Raw genomic sequence first — 18,193 nt, forward strand, 5'->3', positions numbered from 1 at the left:
TTGGGGTTGTAAGTTTGATCTCCACATTGGGTATAGAGATTACTTAAAAATAAAAATCAGGGGCGCCTGGGTGGCTCAGTCAGCTAAGCGGCCGACTTCGGCTCAGGTTGTGATCTCAAGGTTCGAGCCCCACATCGGGCTCACTGCTGTCACAGAGCCTGGAGCCTGCTTCAGATTCTGTGTCTCCCTCTCACTCTACCCCTCCCCTACTCGCGCTCTATCTCTGTCTCTCAAAAACGAATAAACATTAGAAAAAGAAAATCTAAAAAAAATAATAAAAAATAAAGATAGCAGTACCTGTGCCACATGATTGTTTTGTACAGTTCTCAGAGAAGTGCCTGGTACATATGTAGTAAACACTAAATATTTGTTACATAAACATGAGCATGTATATTACATACAAGATGGTAAGTTTCTAAATCCTATGACCAGTATTACCTAAATTATTTTTAATTGAAACAAAAAACAGCATCTGACTTCGGCTGAGGTCTTGATCTCATAGTTTGTGAGTTCGAGCCCCACATGGGGCTCACTACTGTCAGCACAGAGCCTGCTTCAAATCCTCTGTCTCCCTCTTTCTCTGCCCCTCCCCCACTCTCCCTCTCTCACAAAAATAAATAAAACATTAAAAAATACACACACACACACACATAAAAACAAACAAAAACAAACAAAAAGGGGTGCTTAGCTGGTTCAGTCAGTAGAGTATATGACTTTTGATCTTGGGGTTGTAAGTTCAAGCCCCATATTGGGTGTAGAGATTAAAAAAAATCTTAGAAAAAAAAAAAAACACACACACACATACAAAAAAAAAAAAAAATGCAGTATTTGCTCAGAAATAATAGTGGTTAGAAACAAGTAAATCCAAACATTAAGAGTTTTCATTTTTGGGTGGTGGCATCATGAATGACTTTCCTATTGTTTTTACTTTCCTGTAAATTTTTCAACAATGAACACGTACAGATTCACAATCAGAAAATTTTAATTTGATTTTTATCAAAAATAAATCAAATCCGGGGCACCCGGGTGGCTCAGTCAGTTAAATGTCCAACTTCAGCTCAGGTCATGATCGCACAGTTTGTGGGTTCCAGCCCTGCATTGATCGGGCTCTGTGCTGACAGCTCAGAGCCTGGAGCCTGCTTCGGATTCTGTGTGTCCCTATCTCTCTCTGCCCCTCCCCCATTCGTGCTCTGGCTCTCAAAAATAAATAAACGTTAAAAAAAAATTGAAAAAATAAATAAATAAAATCCTTGATGTCTGAGTATGTGAAAAGCAACCTGGAGATTTCCTCTACCACAGAACCCCTGGCTAGGAAAATCATCCAGTAAGGGCTCTATAGCCAAATATTATATATACCGAGAAATTCAGAGCAGTTTGATACAGGAACTCAAATAAGAAACTGGCAGGATCAAAGAAGAATAAATGGTTTTCAATTCTATTTATTATTTGTCAAGTTTCCCCCAGTTTTTAAAGCATTAAAGTTCCACAAAGGAAAATGCTGAAAAGAAAATAAAACATGACAGAATGGAAAGACTTTGGACAAGGTCACAGAATTGCCAATTCCTCAAGGTTTCTCTCATATCTATGTGGATGGCATCTAGGAGTTGTGCGGTACACAGTTCTGATTCAGTTTAATTCTCAGCTTAAGTTTAATTCTCAATTCTGATACTTGTGGGCAAACAGAACTTTAACCTCTTCAAGACGGCTTCCCCATCTCCAAAAGGGATATAATTGACTTATTTCCTAGGGTTCTTATGAAGAGAAAATGAAATAATACATACTTAGAAAATACTAGTTCCCTTCTCCTCTGACTCCCTCCCACCCATCCAACTATACCCTTCCAGTATTTCGACTTGGTCTCTGTTCCATGTTGTTTGAGAGTCTTTCCTCTATATCCATATTGCTGTTATTGTCTTTGTCAGATAAGAAGTCATTGTGTTGAGATAAAGAATCACTTTCTGAATGATTGGCTGATGGTGTTTCTGATCTCTGATTGGCAGGAGAGGATGACCTAGATGGTGATTCCAAAAATTTCTTGATAGCAGGATGATTAAAAACCATTGTATCACATGTTTTTGATCCCTGCAAAAATGAAAGCAAGCAAATTAAACTTTTAATCTTTCTAAAACCTTATCTATTTAGGGATCATGCTTGAAATTCTTCAAAGTCTCCCCACACCCATAAAACGAAGTCCAAGCTCCTTAACGTGGTCTGGGTCAACAAAACAAAAACTAGAAAGTGATAAATAATTGTGTGAAGGTCCTAACACTGAAAGTTAAAAATGCAAGTTCTCTGAAAATGAGAAATCAAGGTGAATAGGTAGTAACATATAGAAAGTAAGATCTGACTTTTAAAAAATTAGTCTCACAATGCTTTAACACAAACTCATCAACTGCTCTAAATAAAACATTCCTGTAAGAGACATAAAGATTTTTTTAAATGTGTATGTAAAATGGCTCCCACACAGGAGTAAAATGTAGCATAAAATGCTGTAAAATGATTAATACTTACATATATTTGCTATCAGACCAGTACTGAAGCCTGGAATATTTTTGTGTATCTTGTTACTTGGATACAAAATACAGTGTACTCTGTTATAATGTGATTCACTCTACAGTTCCTAGGCAGCACAGCTTTTAAAAACCGTGCTATTAACATCATTTAGTGAGAGAAAAGGAGTCAAGAGACTAGGATTTCAAAGGAACAAAACTGCTGAATCTCAATAATAAAGGGTATTTTTTAGAGCTGTGATGTATTTTGTTACAGCAAACTAAAAATAATTAAATGGCAGATTGTAATAGACAAAAATACACCTAAATATCCTTGAATAAATCCTAATCAAAACAGCAAAAAAATCAGTGTACTTCTAGACCACCAAGTAACAGTTCAGAAGTGCTAATGGTTTAAAAAAAAAAAAAAAAAAGGCAACAAAATATTAAATGGACAACCACCTCTTCAGACAGAATAACTACAAGCCCCATACCATGCAGCTGCTAGCTTATAAGAAAGGACTTTAAAATCTGCATTGAAGAGCATCTCCCAAAAATTCATATGCACCCTGAACCTTGAAGGTGACTCTATTTGGAAATAGACTCTTTGCAGATATGATCAAGTTAAGATGAAATCATACTGCTTTAGGGCCTACCTAGTTAAGAGGGAAATGTGGACAGAGAGAAACTAAGAAGACACACAAGAGAGAAAATATCCATGTGAAGATATACAGAAACTACAGTGATGTAGCCACTAGTCAAGGAATGCCAAGGTTTGCCAGCAACTGTCAGAAGGTAGGCGAAGGCAAAGAAGGATTCTTCCCTACAGCCTTCAGAGACAACATGGTCCAGCCAACACCCTGACTTAGGACTGCTAGTCTCCACAATCATCAGATAATAAATTCCTCTTATTTTAAGCCACCAAGCTTCTGGTAATTTGTTATGATAGCTCTAAAAAAATAGCTCAGGGCCCCTGGGTAGCTCAGTCAGTTACGGGTCTGACTTCGACTCAGGTCGTAAATCTTAAGGTTCGTGGGTTCGAGCCCCACGTCAGGCTCTGTACAGACAGCTTGGAGCCTGGAGTCTGCTGTGGATTCTATGTCTCCCTCTCTCTCTGTCTTATCCCAGCTCGAGCATGTGCTCTCTCTCTCAAAAACAAACATTTAGAAAAAAAAATTAAAAAATAGTTTAGACTCTAATATGCATTATGGAAATTCCTAAAGTAGAAGAAACAACTACCTAAGATTAAACTCAAATAATGCTCCAGATTTCTCCAAGACAATGTCAGGAGTACCACCAATGCCAGGTACCCTAAGCTCCACAGGATGACATGAAAGCCAAAACACAGCACCTCTTATCTGTAAAAACCATGGGGAACAATGCAAAGAAAGCAGTATGCTGTCACACCTTCCCCAGCCCTGCCGCCATTCTCACTGAGCCAGTACTGTCCAAGAGAATGATCTGAGAAAACTTATGAAAAAGAAATTTTAAAATGAAAAACGAACAAAAGTTATGCTGAAATTATCAAACTGTCAAACAAGAACTTCTGTTTCAGTTGAACCCTATCCCCATTCCTTTATAACTGGACCAATCTAGTGGTAATCACATTAACTAAGTGGTTAAACTTAATATCTTTAACAATAGGACAACCTGATTACTATGTGACCTGATGTGATATAATCATGAGGTATACAGAATCACTTAGGAAGTATTATTGCCAAAAACCTCTAACTTTAATCAAATCTTTAGACCCAACTACCAGTTTGCAAAAAAATAGAGGGAATGAAGGAATAACCCAAGGGGAAAAATAATAAACCCAAAATGTGGGATATCCTATAAACATAAATGAACTATTCTCTTCAAATAAGTCAATATCATGGGGAAAAGGTGAAAGAAGTATTTTAGATGAAATGAGTCTAGAGAAACAAAACGTCCAAATGTAGCCCATGAACCTTAGATCCCGTGTCAAAAACAAGCTTTAAAAGGTATTTTGGGGACGGGGCTCTGGGTGACTCAGTCAGTTAAGTGTTCAACTTTAGCTCAGGTCATGATCTCACAGTTCATGAGTTCGAAACCCGCGTCAGGCTCTGTGCTGACAGCTCAGAGCCTGGAGCCTGCTTCAGATTCTGTCTCCCTCTCTCTCTGCCCCTCCCCCATTCGTGTGTATGCGTGCACGCTTCTCTCTCTCAAAAATAAACAAGCATTAAAAAAAATTTTTTTTAATCTTTAAAAGATATTTTGGGGACAACTGGGAAAATATGAATATGGATTGGTTATCAAATAATATCAGGAAGTCACAAAAGAATGTCCTTTAGGAAATAAATGATTTAAGTATTTAGGGGTGAAGTGTCATGATGCCTGGAACTTATTTTCAAATGTTCTAGAGAAAAATAAGATAAATAAAGCAAAATGTTAAAATACGGAATCTAAACAAGCATAAACAGGTGTTTATTTCACCTCTTCAGTGTACTTGAAATTTTTCATAAAGACTGGGGAAAAAAATCAGGGTTTCCTGAATAAGGTATATATACTGAAACTACAAATTGCTGTTCATTAGGAAAATCAATCTACCTATAATTTGCTACAAAGCCGACCATAATCAAATGAAGAATAAGGCAAGAACAGGGTCTCATTCAACTTTGTATCTGCAAATCCTAGCAACAGTACTGAATATTAGTTGGAAAAGGATTAAATAAAAAGGAAAAAATGTTACTTGGGATTATTGACAGTTTATGTATTTTCCCAGGAAGGGAGGCGAGGCTTCTTGAATTCTGAAGGCCAATACAAGATACGTTTCAAAGGCAGGAATTTCACATTAACACTGATTTCCCCTTCATACAACAAATATGGATGGCCAGAAATGATTGTATATGAGGAAAACTTACCTCAGAAACTTTTAGAAGGCCTGCAGAAGCATAGTAGTTGGCAACAATGCAGGCACGAAGTTTATCCATCATCCTTCTTGCCTCAATCAATCGCTACAAACAAATGTTAACTCATTAAAAAAATGGAAATGACAGAAGAGATACACTATAAAAATTTTCATAAAATAAGAAATACAAATGACCAAAAGCTCAATTTCTCTAATAAGCAAAGGAAAGCAAAAACATGACTATTTCTACCTATCAAACTGGCAAAGGATTGAAAGGAATGACAAAAGCCAATGTTTGCAAGAGAATACAGACATGTTAATATGAACATTTGTGTGTATATATGCATATTCACTGAGAAACGTCCATAAAGAAACTGGGCACAAGAGCAAAGAGGAATTATGTTTTGGGATGGAATTTCAGGTAATTTTTTTTCATTATGTTTTCCTGCAGTTTCATTTATAGAAAAAAAATGCCTTTTTTCCAGAATGAGAAAACTCTTTAAAAGAACGGCAAAGGGAAAAAAAACATAATTTTATCTCAACAGATCTTTTTTAATTCATCATGTATAGATTTTTTTGCAATAGCTTTGTTGTTTTTTTAAATTTATCACCATTTTTTAAATATATCACCATTATCACCATTATACCTGATCGATGACTTCAATTTCATGTTCCTTATTCTTCATTTCAAGTGCAAACTGTTCCTTAATAATAGTCTCAATCTTCTGCACAGCAGCATCTCGAGCTGCAAAAAGAACATAAAATAATCCAAGGTCTAATTAATCCGTGACTGTCTTGATTTAAGTCAGCATGCAATAGAACAAACCCAGAAACAATGACTCCTAAGTGGAGAAGCCTAGTGGCTGTCACCTTAATCAATGATGAAAAGTTAACATCACTAATACAGGGGCAAACTGACCTCATGTGTTTTCTGACATAATGAAATGTCATCACTCTATGCCGTTCTGGTGAAAAATGCTAAATCTAATCACAGGGAACATCAAACAAACCTAACTGAAGGATATTCCACATAGTAACTGGCTTATATGATTCAAATATTAGAGTCAAGAAAGACAGAAAGGTTGAGGAGATTAGAGATATGACAACAAAATGCATTGTGTGATCCTGGACTGGATCCTGGAGAGGGGAAAACAGTTATAAAATACAATACTGGGACAACTAGTCCCTGTTATTCAAGTGTTGAATATGGACTATAGGTTACACAATGTAATGGATGAATGTTAAAATTTCCTGCTTCTGATAATAGTACTATGATCACATAAGAGAATCTCCCTAGGAAATAACACTGTGTTTACAGGTGTCCAACTTATTTTCCAACGATTTAAAAAGAATGATGTGGGGGCGCCTGGGTGGCTCAGTCAGTTAAGCGTCCGACTTGAGCTCAGGTCACGATCTCATGGTCCTTGAGTTCGAGCCCCACGTCGGGCCCTGGGCTGATGGCTCAGAGCCTGGAGGCTGCTTCGGATTCTGTGTCTCCCTCTCTCTCTGCCCCTCCCCCGTTCATGCTCTGTCTCTCTCTGTCTCAAAAATAAATAAACGTTAAAAAAAAAAAATTAAAAAAAAAAAAAAAAGAATGATGTGCATATATACCTGAATGCATGCATTTGTGCGACTGTGTGTGTTTGTGTGTGTGTTTGGGGTGGGGGAAAGACTGATAAATCAAATAAGGCAAAAATATAAACAACTGGCAAATTAATCTGGATAAAAGACATGCAAGTATTCCTTGCAATTATTCTGTTTGGAATTGTATCAAAATAAAATTACTGGGGAAAAAAAATGAAATCTATTAAAATTCCAGGAGAAACATTTATTGACCTGTGAAAAACCACAGTCCAAGGACAAAGAAAATACAGTTAGCTAGAGAGGAGGCAGTCTGTGATATAAGAGCAGTTCATAAAAAGGCATGTAGCTTCCTTCTGTAGAGAAGGATATGGCAAGCAATTCAGCAGTTTCTGATCACAACTACATAAAGGAATAAGCAAATAAAGAATTCAAAAGTAAAAATGCTTCTACTCCTGAAGCTAGTATTACACTATGTGTTAACAGGTATTTAGGGGCACCTGGGTGGCTCAGTCAGTTAAGCGGCCGACTTCGGCTCAGGTCATGATCTCGAGGTCCGTGAGTTCGAGCCCCGCGTCGGGCTCTGTGCTGACAGCTCGGAGCCTGGAGCCTGTTTCAGATTCTGTGTCCCCCTCTCTCTGACCCTCCCCCGTTCACACTCTGTCTCTCTCTGTCTCAAAAATAAATAAACGTTAAAAAAAAAATTTAAAGTTATTTAAATAAAAACTTAAAGAAAGAGAAAAAAGGAAAGAAAAAAAGAAAAGAAAATGCCTCTAAATGTGATAGAATTCTGATGATGACTACTCAAAATAATATGCAACTCAGAGTCTAAAATATCAGATACAAGAGAAAAAAAAAGAGCCAAATGACTGCTTGAAAAACCTGGAATTTGGGGGCAGCTGGCTGGCTCAGTCAACAGAATATACAACTCTTGACCTTGGGGCTGTAATTATGTTCAAGCCCCACTTTGGGTGGAGAGATTACTTCAAAATAAAATCTTTAAAAAGAAAAAAAAAACCTGGAATTTTGCAAAAGGATTCTGTGTTTATAACATGAAAAAATGATGTTCACTCATGCTTTGAAGTATATGAAAAACTGCAGAGAAAATTTGGCTACTCTGATGGCCATATCACTTTCTCATTGTAAAACATGACATTATATGGCAACTTCAATGTTGCCATTAAACTTCAATGTATACTAGTAATGGAATAAGAGAGCATTCTTGTGGATATGTCTGCATGGAAGCAAATGACTGATATTTCTCATCATGAAAAAGAAAAGTATTTTCTAGTATTACTATATATATGTCCTTGTCTGTAGAAACCAGCAGATACTCTTAGGGAAGGCTGAAAAGTCAGAAACTGTGATCACTGAAGGCTATTTTATCATAAGCTCCTCAGAAAGAAACACTTCTAAATTATCCCTTTCATAGAATAAAAAAAAACACAAACAAAACAATACAAGCAAAGGGAAGCATCCTACCAAATCTACTTTGAGAAAAATTCTGAAAAATAAAAACATGGCTTGGGATTAGGCAGAGTATGGACATCAAAAAGAAGAATAGCAAACTGTCTTTCAGTAAGAAAAAACCATCCCTGTTAGGCTAAGTATCTGGGAACTTACACCGGATTTAAAATGAAATTATGGGGGCGCCTGGGTGGCGCAGTCGGTTAAGCGTCCGACTTTAGTCAGGTCACGATCTCGCGGTCCGTGAGTTCGAGCCCCACGTCAGGCTCTGGGCTGATGGCTCAGAGCCTGGAGCCTGTTTCCTATTCTGTGTCTCCCTCTCTCTCTGCCCCTCCCCCGTTCATGCTCTGTCTCTCTCCCAAAAATAAATAAAAAACGTTGAAAAAAAAAATTTTTTAAAAAATGAAATTATGATGTTTACTAAAACAGTTTTTCCTACTCTCAGTTTTCTTTAAAAAAAAAAAGTTATGCCATGTGATGCATTTGCATAATGGATATAAGTTTCACATTTGTTTGGCTTATTACAGAAAGGAAATGACTTTTCCTTATAAATAAAATTACAACTGAATGAGGGGAAAGGTTGCAGTGAATGAAATGGTTTCATTATTTGGAATTCAATTTGATAATTTTTGGTCCACAAAGACTTTCTGTGGTACATATGACCTGACTGCACTGAGAAAGACAGGAATTTTCTTTCACTACTTCAATTCTAGCAGCACTAATCTTTGTGGAGCTACAACACTTTATGACTTGGCTGCCTTCTTTACCCAGCTGTAAATGTTAACTTACATGGACTTACTATTTAAATAAACAGTAATGAATTCCAGGAATAATTTAAGAACTCAAATTCAGGGGCACCTGGGTGGCTCAACTGGTTAAGCATCCGACTTTGGCTCAGGTGATGATCTTGTGGTTTGTGAGTTCGGGCCCGCATAGGGCTCTGCTGTCAGCATAGAGCCTACTTTGGATCCTCTGTCCCCCTCTTTCTCTGCCCCTCCCCCACTCACGCTCTCACTCTCAAAAATAAACATTTAAAAAAATTAAAATAAAATAAAATAACTCAAATTTAGCAACTTTTTCTGAGAGAGCTTAAAACATTCTGGGTAGCTACACACAGTTGATGATTTGCTCTTCAACCAATTATATGATCTTGGGCAAGTAGTTTAATGCCCCTTAACTACTAGCAACTAAGTGCAGGAGTTAAACTAGATCACTATTTCTCAAATGTATATCATTCGTATACCACCTTTAAGTTACCTACACCACATCTGAGAACCCTATGAAACACCTAATTAACATAATTAAATAATATTTTTACATTATTTTAGCCTCATCCTAAGCAAAAGTAGTCACAAAATTACAAGTTTGATGAGACCATCACCTTTCCAATAGACATTAAAATAATATGCAACAATTACAATAAAAAACTTAACCCAATGTGCCACCTATAATCATCTACCACACTGCAGTATACATATTATAGGACTTTATGGTTGTAACTAACACACAACCGTAGCTAAAACTTACAGCCAGTCTCATTACTGACACTTCACTGTCTACCTGATTGTCTTCCTGGCCTCTATGTCACAAATGGCGTATTGCTATTAACAGAGCACTTAACTAATCCCTCTTCAAATTATATACAGCAGTGGAAATGCATTTTGTTTTAGTTTCTGTAAATCTTATAGGGAGGCAGATTCAACAAAGAAATAAATAATTTCCTAAGGGAGGTGAATTTCTACCTGAATTCTCAATTGCTTTATGTCGCTTATTTGGAAGGGCCACAGATACATCCTCATAATCAGGGTCGGTTTCTTTGATTGTCCGCTTGATTCCAGACATCATGACATTCGTTCTTCACTGTGAAGTAATAATAAATAAACAAGTAACACTGTTTGATGCCAGTACTTATAAATATATGTCTACACATATATAAAAGGAATATTACATAATGCTGATAACTCATAAGTCTCAGTGTAAACATGCACATATCCCTGTTAAAGCCAAAAGCATTAACTACCTTCAAAGGTTAACTTTCAGGAAAAAAAATCATCATCATCTGTTAAAAAGCATAGGTTTGCCTTTCAAGAGAAAATCCTTTAACAAGGCAGCACACTACTCAGGCTTTTCAAAAGGGGCCAGTCTTTCAATGAAGGGCACTCATAACGAAAGGAAAGAAACCAGACTCTGATAACAACATGGTTAAAGCCCAAATAGCATCTTGGAATTCACAATGCAGCCACCATATTACAAAATATGAGAGGCACCTGGGTGGCTCAGTCAGTTAACCACCCGACCCCGGCTCAGGTCATGATCTCACAGTTTGTGGGTTTGAGCCCCTCGCCGGGCTCTATGCTGACAGCTCAAAGCCTGGAGTCTGCTTCACATTCTCTGTCTCCGTCTCTCTCTGCCCCTCCCCCGCTCACACTCTGTGTGTCTCTCTCAAAAAATAATAAAATAAAAAATTTCTTAAACTTAAAAAAATGAGCAATACATATAGTTAAGCTCTCAATAAATAATTTATCATACAAATCCTCTTTCTGCTACTTAAACGTGCCTGCTACATAACAGGTACTCAATAATATTGATCATTTATCATTATTCATAATAAACACAGACTTATATTAAGACAGCCAAGTTTGCAATCTGGTAAACAAGTCCTATGTACACAGGTCTTTGAGTAAAACAATCCCATAAATATTCCAGGTCTGCACTGTCCCAATACATTAGCAACTACCCATATGTTGCTATTTGGTGTTAAGTAAACTGTTAAAAATTAAAAAAATAAAGTTAGGGGTGCTTCAGTGGCTCAGTCAGTTAAGTGTCCAACTCTTGATCTCAGCTCAGGTCATGATCTCATAGTTTGTGGGTTCAAGCCCCACATAGGACTCTGTGTTGAGGGTGCAGAGCCTGCTTGGGATTCTGTTTCTCCTTCTCTCTGCCCCTTCCCCTCTTGTTCTCTCTCACTCTCTCTTTCCCCACCCTCCCCTCACCTCCCCACCCCCGCTCAGTCCCTCCCTCCCTCTCAAGATAATAAACATAAAAAAATAAAGTTAATTCAAAATTCAGTCCCTTTCTTCACATTTCAATTTTTCAATTTCAGAAGTAGCCACATTTCAAGTGCTCAATAGCCGTCAGTAGTTTAGTAGCTACAATATTGGACAGTGCAAATACAGAACATTTATATCACTGCAAAAAGTTCTACTGGACCCTGTTCCTCTTCTAAACTGTGTTTCATTGAGCATTTATTAATATTTCATGAGTTGATTTAGGAAATGCTGTCCACATCAGCACTGTCCAAAAGATATATAATGTGAGCCATGTGTGGAATTTAAAATTCTCTAGCAGTCACTTTAAAAAAAGGAAAAAGAGGGGCACCTGGGTGGCTCAGTTGGTTAAGCGTCAACCAAGTCTCTTGGTTTCGGCTCAGGTCATGATCTCATGGTTTGTGAGTTCAAGCCCCACATTGGGCTCTGTGCTGCAGGCGAGGAGTCTGCTTGGGATTCTCTCTCCTTCTCTCTCTGCCCCTCCCCTGCTCACTCACTCTCTCAAAATAAATAAACTTAAAAAAATTTTTTTTTTTTAATGAAAAAGAGGGGAGCCTAGCTGGCTCAGTCAGTAAAGCATGCAACTCTTGATTCCGGGGTCATGAGTTTGAGCCCCACATTGGGCTCAAAGAGATTACTTTAAAAAAAAAAAAAGGGAAAAAGAAATGGGTGAAATTAATTCTAATAATATTTTTGCTTAACCAATGTACCCAAGTTTTACATTCTTATCTTTGTGCTAAGTCTTTAAAATCCAGTGTGTATTTTACACTTCTAGCACATCTCAATTTGGACTAGCCACACTTCAAAGGCTTAGTACCACCTTGGCCTAGTGACTCCCTTACTGGGCAGCAAGGGCCTACTGATACAGTATACAGATAAAAAAAAAAACAGGTCTAGGGTGGTTACATGAGTTGCCTCATAGAGCACAATCCATGACACAGAAAAGAAAGAGCTCCCTGATTTCCAGACCTGTGTTCTACTGCTAATGGTTATTTACCTAACCAAAAGAAAAATACACAATATGTATTTATTGAGGCAATAAAAAGAGTGTGTTTTTTGTTTTTTGTTTATTTTACACAGAGAGTGTGAGCAGGGGAAAGGGGGAAAGGGGCAAAGGGAGAGAGAATTCCAAGCAGGCTCCACACTCGGCACAGAGCCTGACGTGGGACTCGATCCCACAGTGCTGGGATCACAATCTGAGCCAAAATCAAGAGTTGGATGCTCAACTGACTGAGCCATCCAGGTGCCTTGAGGTAATAAAAAGTTTCAAAATAAAATTAATAAAAATAAAATACTAACCCAAAAATTTTGACTCAGTTAAAATAGAAATAACAATTTAAAGGTTTCTTGGCTTAGGGGTGCCTGGCTGGCTCAGTCAGTGGAGCTTATTAACTCTTAACCTCAGGGTTGTGGGTTTGAGCTCCACATTGGGTATAAAGATTACTTAAAAATATTTTCCTAAAAAAAAAAAAAAAAAAAAAAGTTTCTTAGCTTAGTCCAATTCTTTCATCCATCCCAGAGACAGGCTTACTTGAATCAGATGGGAGAGAGACCCATTATGTAATGATATATACTTAAAACCTAGATCTAAGAGATCATTTTTCCTGTAATTGCTACCTTGTATATTATCACTAAGCTTAAAAATGTTCAAAAATCTTTAGCATTTATAAATATCCTGAATCAAGCCATTTAATGTTTGTTCACTATCATTACATAACTGCTTTAATTTAGCATATAAATGAATCTTTACTTTTATAGAGGCCCTGAATCCAACTATTATTTTCTGTTTTTAAGGTTTTTAGGGGCACATGGTGGTTCAGTTGGTTTAAGCCTCTGACTTCAGTTCAGGTCATGATCTCACAGTTCTTGAGCCCCACATCAGGCTTTCTGCTGACAGCTCAGGGCCTGGAGCCTGCTTTGGATTCTGTGTCTCCCTCTATCTCTGCCCCTCCCCTGCTTGCACTCTGTCGCTATCTCAAAACACAAATAAACATTAACAAAATTAAAAAAAAAAAAGTTTATAAAAAGTGACACGTAATGGGGCACCTGGCTGGCTCAGATGGCAAAGCATGCGACTCTTGATTTCGGGGTTGTGAGTTCAAGCCCCACTTTGGGTGTAGAACTTACTAAGAAAAAATAAAACTAATAATAATAAAACATTTCTTTGAAAAGTAAGAAGAAGGTCGCATTTGGTCTGCAACTAGTTTCAGACAACCTGAAAAAAATCTTGGGTCACTACATGAAGAATGCATTCTAGGGGCACCTGGGTGGCTCAGTCAGTTGAGTAGCCGACTTCGGCTCAGGTCACGATCCCGAGATTCTTGAGTTCGGGCCTCATGTCAGGCTCTGTGCTGATAGCTCAGAGCCTGGAGCCTGCTTCAGATTCTGTGTCTCCCTCCCTCCCTTGCTCATGTTCTCTCTCTCTCTAAAACGAATAAAAACATTAAAAAAATTTTTTTAGGGGCGCCTGGGTGGGGCTCAGTCGGTTAAGCGTCTGACTTCAGCTCAGGTCATGATCTCGCAGTTCGTGAGTCCAAGCCCCATGTCTGGCTCTGTGCTGACAGCTAGGAGCCTGGAGCCTACTTCAGATTCTGTGTCTTCCCCACCCTCTCTGCCCTTCCTCTGCCTGTGCACACACACACACTCTCTCTCTCTCTTAAAAATAAATAAACATTAAAAAATTTTTAATAAAAAAAGAATACATTATAAAAAAAAGAATACATTCCTAAAAATCAATAAACCTCATTCCTTCTTCTTTAATGCAGATGGGAAAAAACACACCTCCTATTCTCCAATAAACCTAGAAGCAGAGACAGACACATCCCAGCAGATCTCCAAATCTGTTTCTGCACCACACCATTTCCTTGGTGACCACCTGTCTCCTACAGCTTGCCAGAGCCTTATGGGATCATTCTGTAAAGATGAGTGAGTCCAGCATCATCTTCACTCATCCATTCTATGGACTTCATAATCTGAATATTCTCCTCCTACTTCCCAAGAGTAATAGCAGCTCCTCCCCAGAAAGCCTGGGGATCCTTGAAGAAAACAATATTTTATTTCACCTTCACTTAAGCGATAAAGCAAAACTCTTTCACTTTTGCTCTAAAACTGGGGAAACAGAAGGGAAAAAAGAGAAGAATTTGTAGAGAGATTGGGGTGGGTAAGGAAGAAACCACCAATGAGTTAACCTGTGCTGCCAAGGTTATTCATATTTCATGCAGCCCATGTAAGAAAGCTTTTCCTGTCATATTTGGGTATAAATTTGGGCCTCCAATAAACATGTTTAGGAAGATTTAGGTCCACACTGGGCACTTTTTAATAATTCAGGTCTGCTTCTGTCTAGCAAGAACAATACTAAAGTATACACATGCCACATTCAAGTATACACTAGCTAAGCTAGGCACAAGTGCTGAGGCATGCTCTCACCATGATGTAATAATACATGAATGGAATGTGTAACAAATGACCCATGGTCATATTAAGTTTTGGATTCTTGTCTGACTTTGAGATTTATGAAAAGAAAATTATGAACAGTTGCTAGGTATTATCAGATTCAACTTTGAAACAAAATGTCCTACTAATTTTCTCTGGTTTTGAATCAGATGAAACTGAAAAGAATAAGGAGATGGTAAATGTGAACTGGTAAAAAAAAATCTGTTACTGTTTATAATTTGACTTTGAGAAAAGATTTTCTCCATACCATGGGACCAACGCCAAACACAGAAACATAGAGAAACATACATAATGCTGATTCCTCTAATTTAGAATTTTTATCTCACTGAAACAGACTCATTATAAAAAGTGAACGTCTTTCCAGCGGGGAGGACCTCTCCATAAGAACATACTCCTCGCAAAGGACCTCCTCTACTCAGCACTCCTGGAAAAGAGGAAGCACAAGAAGCACCTGGTTCAGAGACCCAACTCCTATTTCATGGATGTGAAGTGCCAAGCATGCTACAAAATCACCATCCTCTTAGCCATGCACAAACGGTAGGTTTTGTGTGTTGGCTGCTCCACTGTCCTTTGCAAGCCTACAGGAGGAAGAGCAAGGCTATAGGAAGTTGCTCCTTCAGATGGAAGCAGCACTAAAAGCAGCCTGAACCAACATGAGTGGAACACTATCCCAATGATCACGTTTTGTTTTGTTCTTAAGTATGCTCTACACCCAGTGCAAAGCCCAATGCAGAGCTTGAACTCCCAACCGTGAGATCATGACCTGAGCTGAGATCAAGAGTCAGAAATCTAGGGGTGCCTGGGTGGCTCAGTCACTTAAGCATCCACCTGTTGATTTCAGCTCAGGTCATGATCTTGAGGTTTGTGAGTTTGAGTCCCACGTCGGGCTCTGCACTGACAGTGCAGCTCCTGCTTGGGATTCTCTCTCTGCCCTTCCCATGTGTGTTTCTCTCTCTCTCTCTCTCTCCCCCCCCTCCTCTCTCTCAAAATAAATAAACCTTAAAAAAAGGTTCACCAAAAAAAAAAAAAAAAAAAAAGAGTCAGACACTTAACCGACTGTGCCACCCAGGTATCTCAGCAATAAACACATTTTGGATTAAAAAGGAAAAGGTAGGGGCGCCTGGGTGGCGCAGTCGGTTAAGCGTCCGACTTCAGCCAGGTCACGATCTCGCGGTCCGTGAGTTCGAGCCCCGCGTCAGGCTCTGGGTTGATGGCTCCGAGCCTGGAGCCTGTTTCCGATTCTGTGTCTCCCTCTCTCTCTCTCTGCCCCTCCCCCATTCATGCTCTGTCTCTCTCTCTGTCCCAAAAATAAATAAAAAACGTTGAAAAAAAAATTAAAAAAAAAAAAAAAAAAAAGGAAAAGGTAAACATTGTTGGGGCACCTGGCTGGCTCAGTTGGTAGAACATGTGACTCATGATCCTGGGGTTGAGTTCAAGCCCCTCATTGAGGGTAAAGCTTACATTAAAAAAAAAAAAAAAAAAGTGGGGATCTAGGTGGCTCAATCGGTTAAGCATCCAACTCTTGATTTCAGCTCAAGTCATGATCTCAGGGTTCATGAGATCAAGCCCCACGTCAGGGTCTACACTGACAGCACAGAGACTGCTTGAGATTCTCTCTCTCTCCCTCTCTTTACCCCTCCCCCACTTCTACACACACACACTCTTTCAAAATAAACTTAAATATATATATACATATATATACACACACACACAAAGTAAATGTTGTCAATTTAAACTTAAAAAAAAAAAATACACATTTTCCCCTACATACAATGTAAGAAAGCAAAACTACCCTATCATACCTGTTCAAATAACAAGTCTGAGTTCTAGAAAAAAGTTAAAGACCAAAAGCAAAACTAAACCTGGTAATGTTCTATCTTTAAATATGAAAGAAAAAATAATTTTAAAATGAAACTGTATAATTAAAAATACAATTATGTAATACAGTCACTAGAAATTCTTAGTAAAAGATCTTAGTTCTTATGTCAGAGTATACCCAGTCCTACAATCCTGTCTTGCAAATAATTTTACAAGATGTGGCCAATTCTGGGGAAAGGAGTGAAATCTTATAAATAAGGTCCTTGAAAAATATGCAATGTACTTTGTGAGGTATCTTCTCAATATAAACTTCTATGATCCTCATGCATTTGAATCTCATCAGAACCCTGAATTTTGTGCTCACTCAAGGCAACTTTTCGCATCTGATTTAAAAGGGGAGCCAGGGAGGAGCAGTACAATCATTTTCTACCTGATTCCATACAGACAGATGTTCCTAAGATGTTAATAATGACTTTATCATTCTTTGGCCCTATCCTTTCTAAATTCTTCATTTCAAACAAAATGTTTTCCCCTTTGTAAACAAGACAACCAACATTTCTTTATTAAATATCTGAAAGAGAGAATCTACAATCCATTCTTCTCTATTAGCCAAAGAAACATTTGAAAATGTCTGTAAAAAACAAAACAGGGAAAAAAAATTGGAGGGGCACCTGGCTGGCTCAATCAATACAGCATGCAACTTTTTTTTTTAATGTTTATTTATTTTTGACAGAGAGAGACAGAGACAGAGAATAAGTGGGGGAAGGGCAGAGAGAGAGGGAGACACAGAATCTGAAGCAGGCTCCAGGCTCTAAGCTGTCAGCACAGAGCCTGACACGGGGCTCAAACTCACAGACCGCGAGATCATGACCTGAGCCAAAGTCGGACGCTCAACTGACTGAGCCACCCAGGTGGCCCAATACAGCATGCAACTCTTAATCTTGGGGCTGTGATTTCAAGCCCCATGTTGGGCATATAGATTGCTTAAAAAAAAAAAAAAAAAAAAAAAAAGGAGAATGGATAAGCAAATTGTGTATACCCAATGAACTCCTGATCTAAGCAAGAACAGAAATGAATCTCAAAATCATCTTGGCAAGTAAAAGAAGCCAGACACAAGAGTACATATGTGAATGATTCCACTTATACGAAGTTCTAGAACAAACTAATCTATGGTGAAAGAAAAGAGAGTAGCTGTTCAGGTGCTGGTGGTGGGGACTGACTGGGTGGAGTAATAAAGGAACTTCCTGGTGTAAGAGAAAATTTTTTATCTTAACAAGAGTATGGGTTGCATGGGCATAAGCAATGTGAAAATTCACCCAACTGTACACTTAAAATCTGTGCATTTCACTGTATATAAATTACAGCTCAATTTACAAAAGGGCTATAAAAATATTTATCTAATCATGTCATCCCCTGCTCAAAACCTTCCAGTGGCTTCCCACAACACTTAGAATAAAATCACATCC

General features: G+C 38.2%; 1 protein-coding gene across 1 annotated transcript in view; it reads right to left on the reverse strand.

The window, feature by feature from the left end:
- The window catches only part of YEATS2 (YEATS domain containing 2), a 42,396-nt gene that overhangs the window by 11,266 nt on the left and 12,937 nt on the right, over positions 1 to 18,193 (reverse strand). The window contains exons 2-6 of the mRNA XM_049629193.1: positions 10,152 to 10,269; positions 6,009 to 6,106; positions 5,375 to 5,467; positions 1,837 to 2,082; positions 1,278 to 1,333 (exon numbers count right to left, since the gene is read on the reverse strand). Of these exons, the coding sequence (XP_049485150.1) occupies positions 1,278 to 1,333; positions 1,837 to 2,082; positions 5,375 to 5,467; positions 6,009 to 6,106; positions 10,152 to 10,254 (596 nt within the window). The 5' untranslated portion in view covers positions 10,255 to 10,269. The remainder of the gene's footprint in view (positions 1 to 1,277; positions 1,334 to 1,836; positions 2,083 to 5,374; positions 5,468 to 6,008; positions 6,107 to 10,151; positions 10,270 to 18,193) is intronic.

This window comes from Panthera uncia, chromosome C2 (genome assembly GCF_023721935.1).
Source record: "Panthera uncia isolate 11264 chromosome C2, Puncia_PCG_1.0, whole genome shotgun sequence".
Taxonomy (NCBI): Eukaryota; Metazoa; Chordata; class Mammalia; order Carnivora; family Felidae; genus Panthera; species Panthera uncia.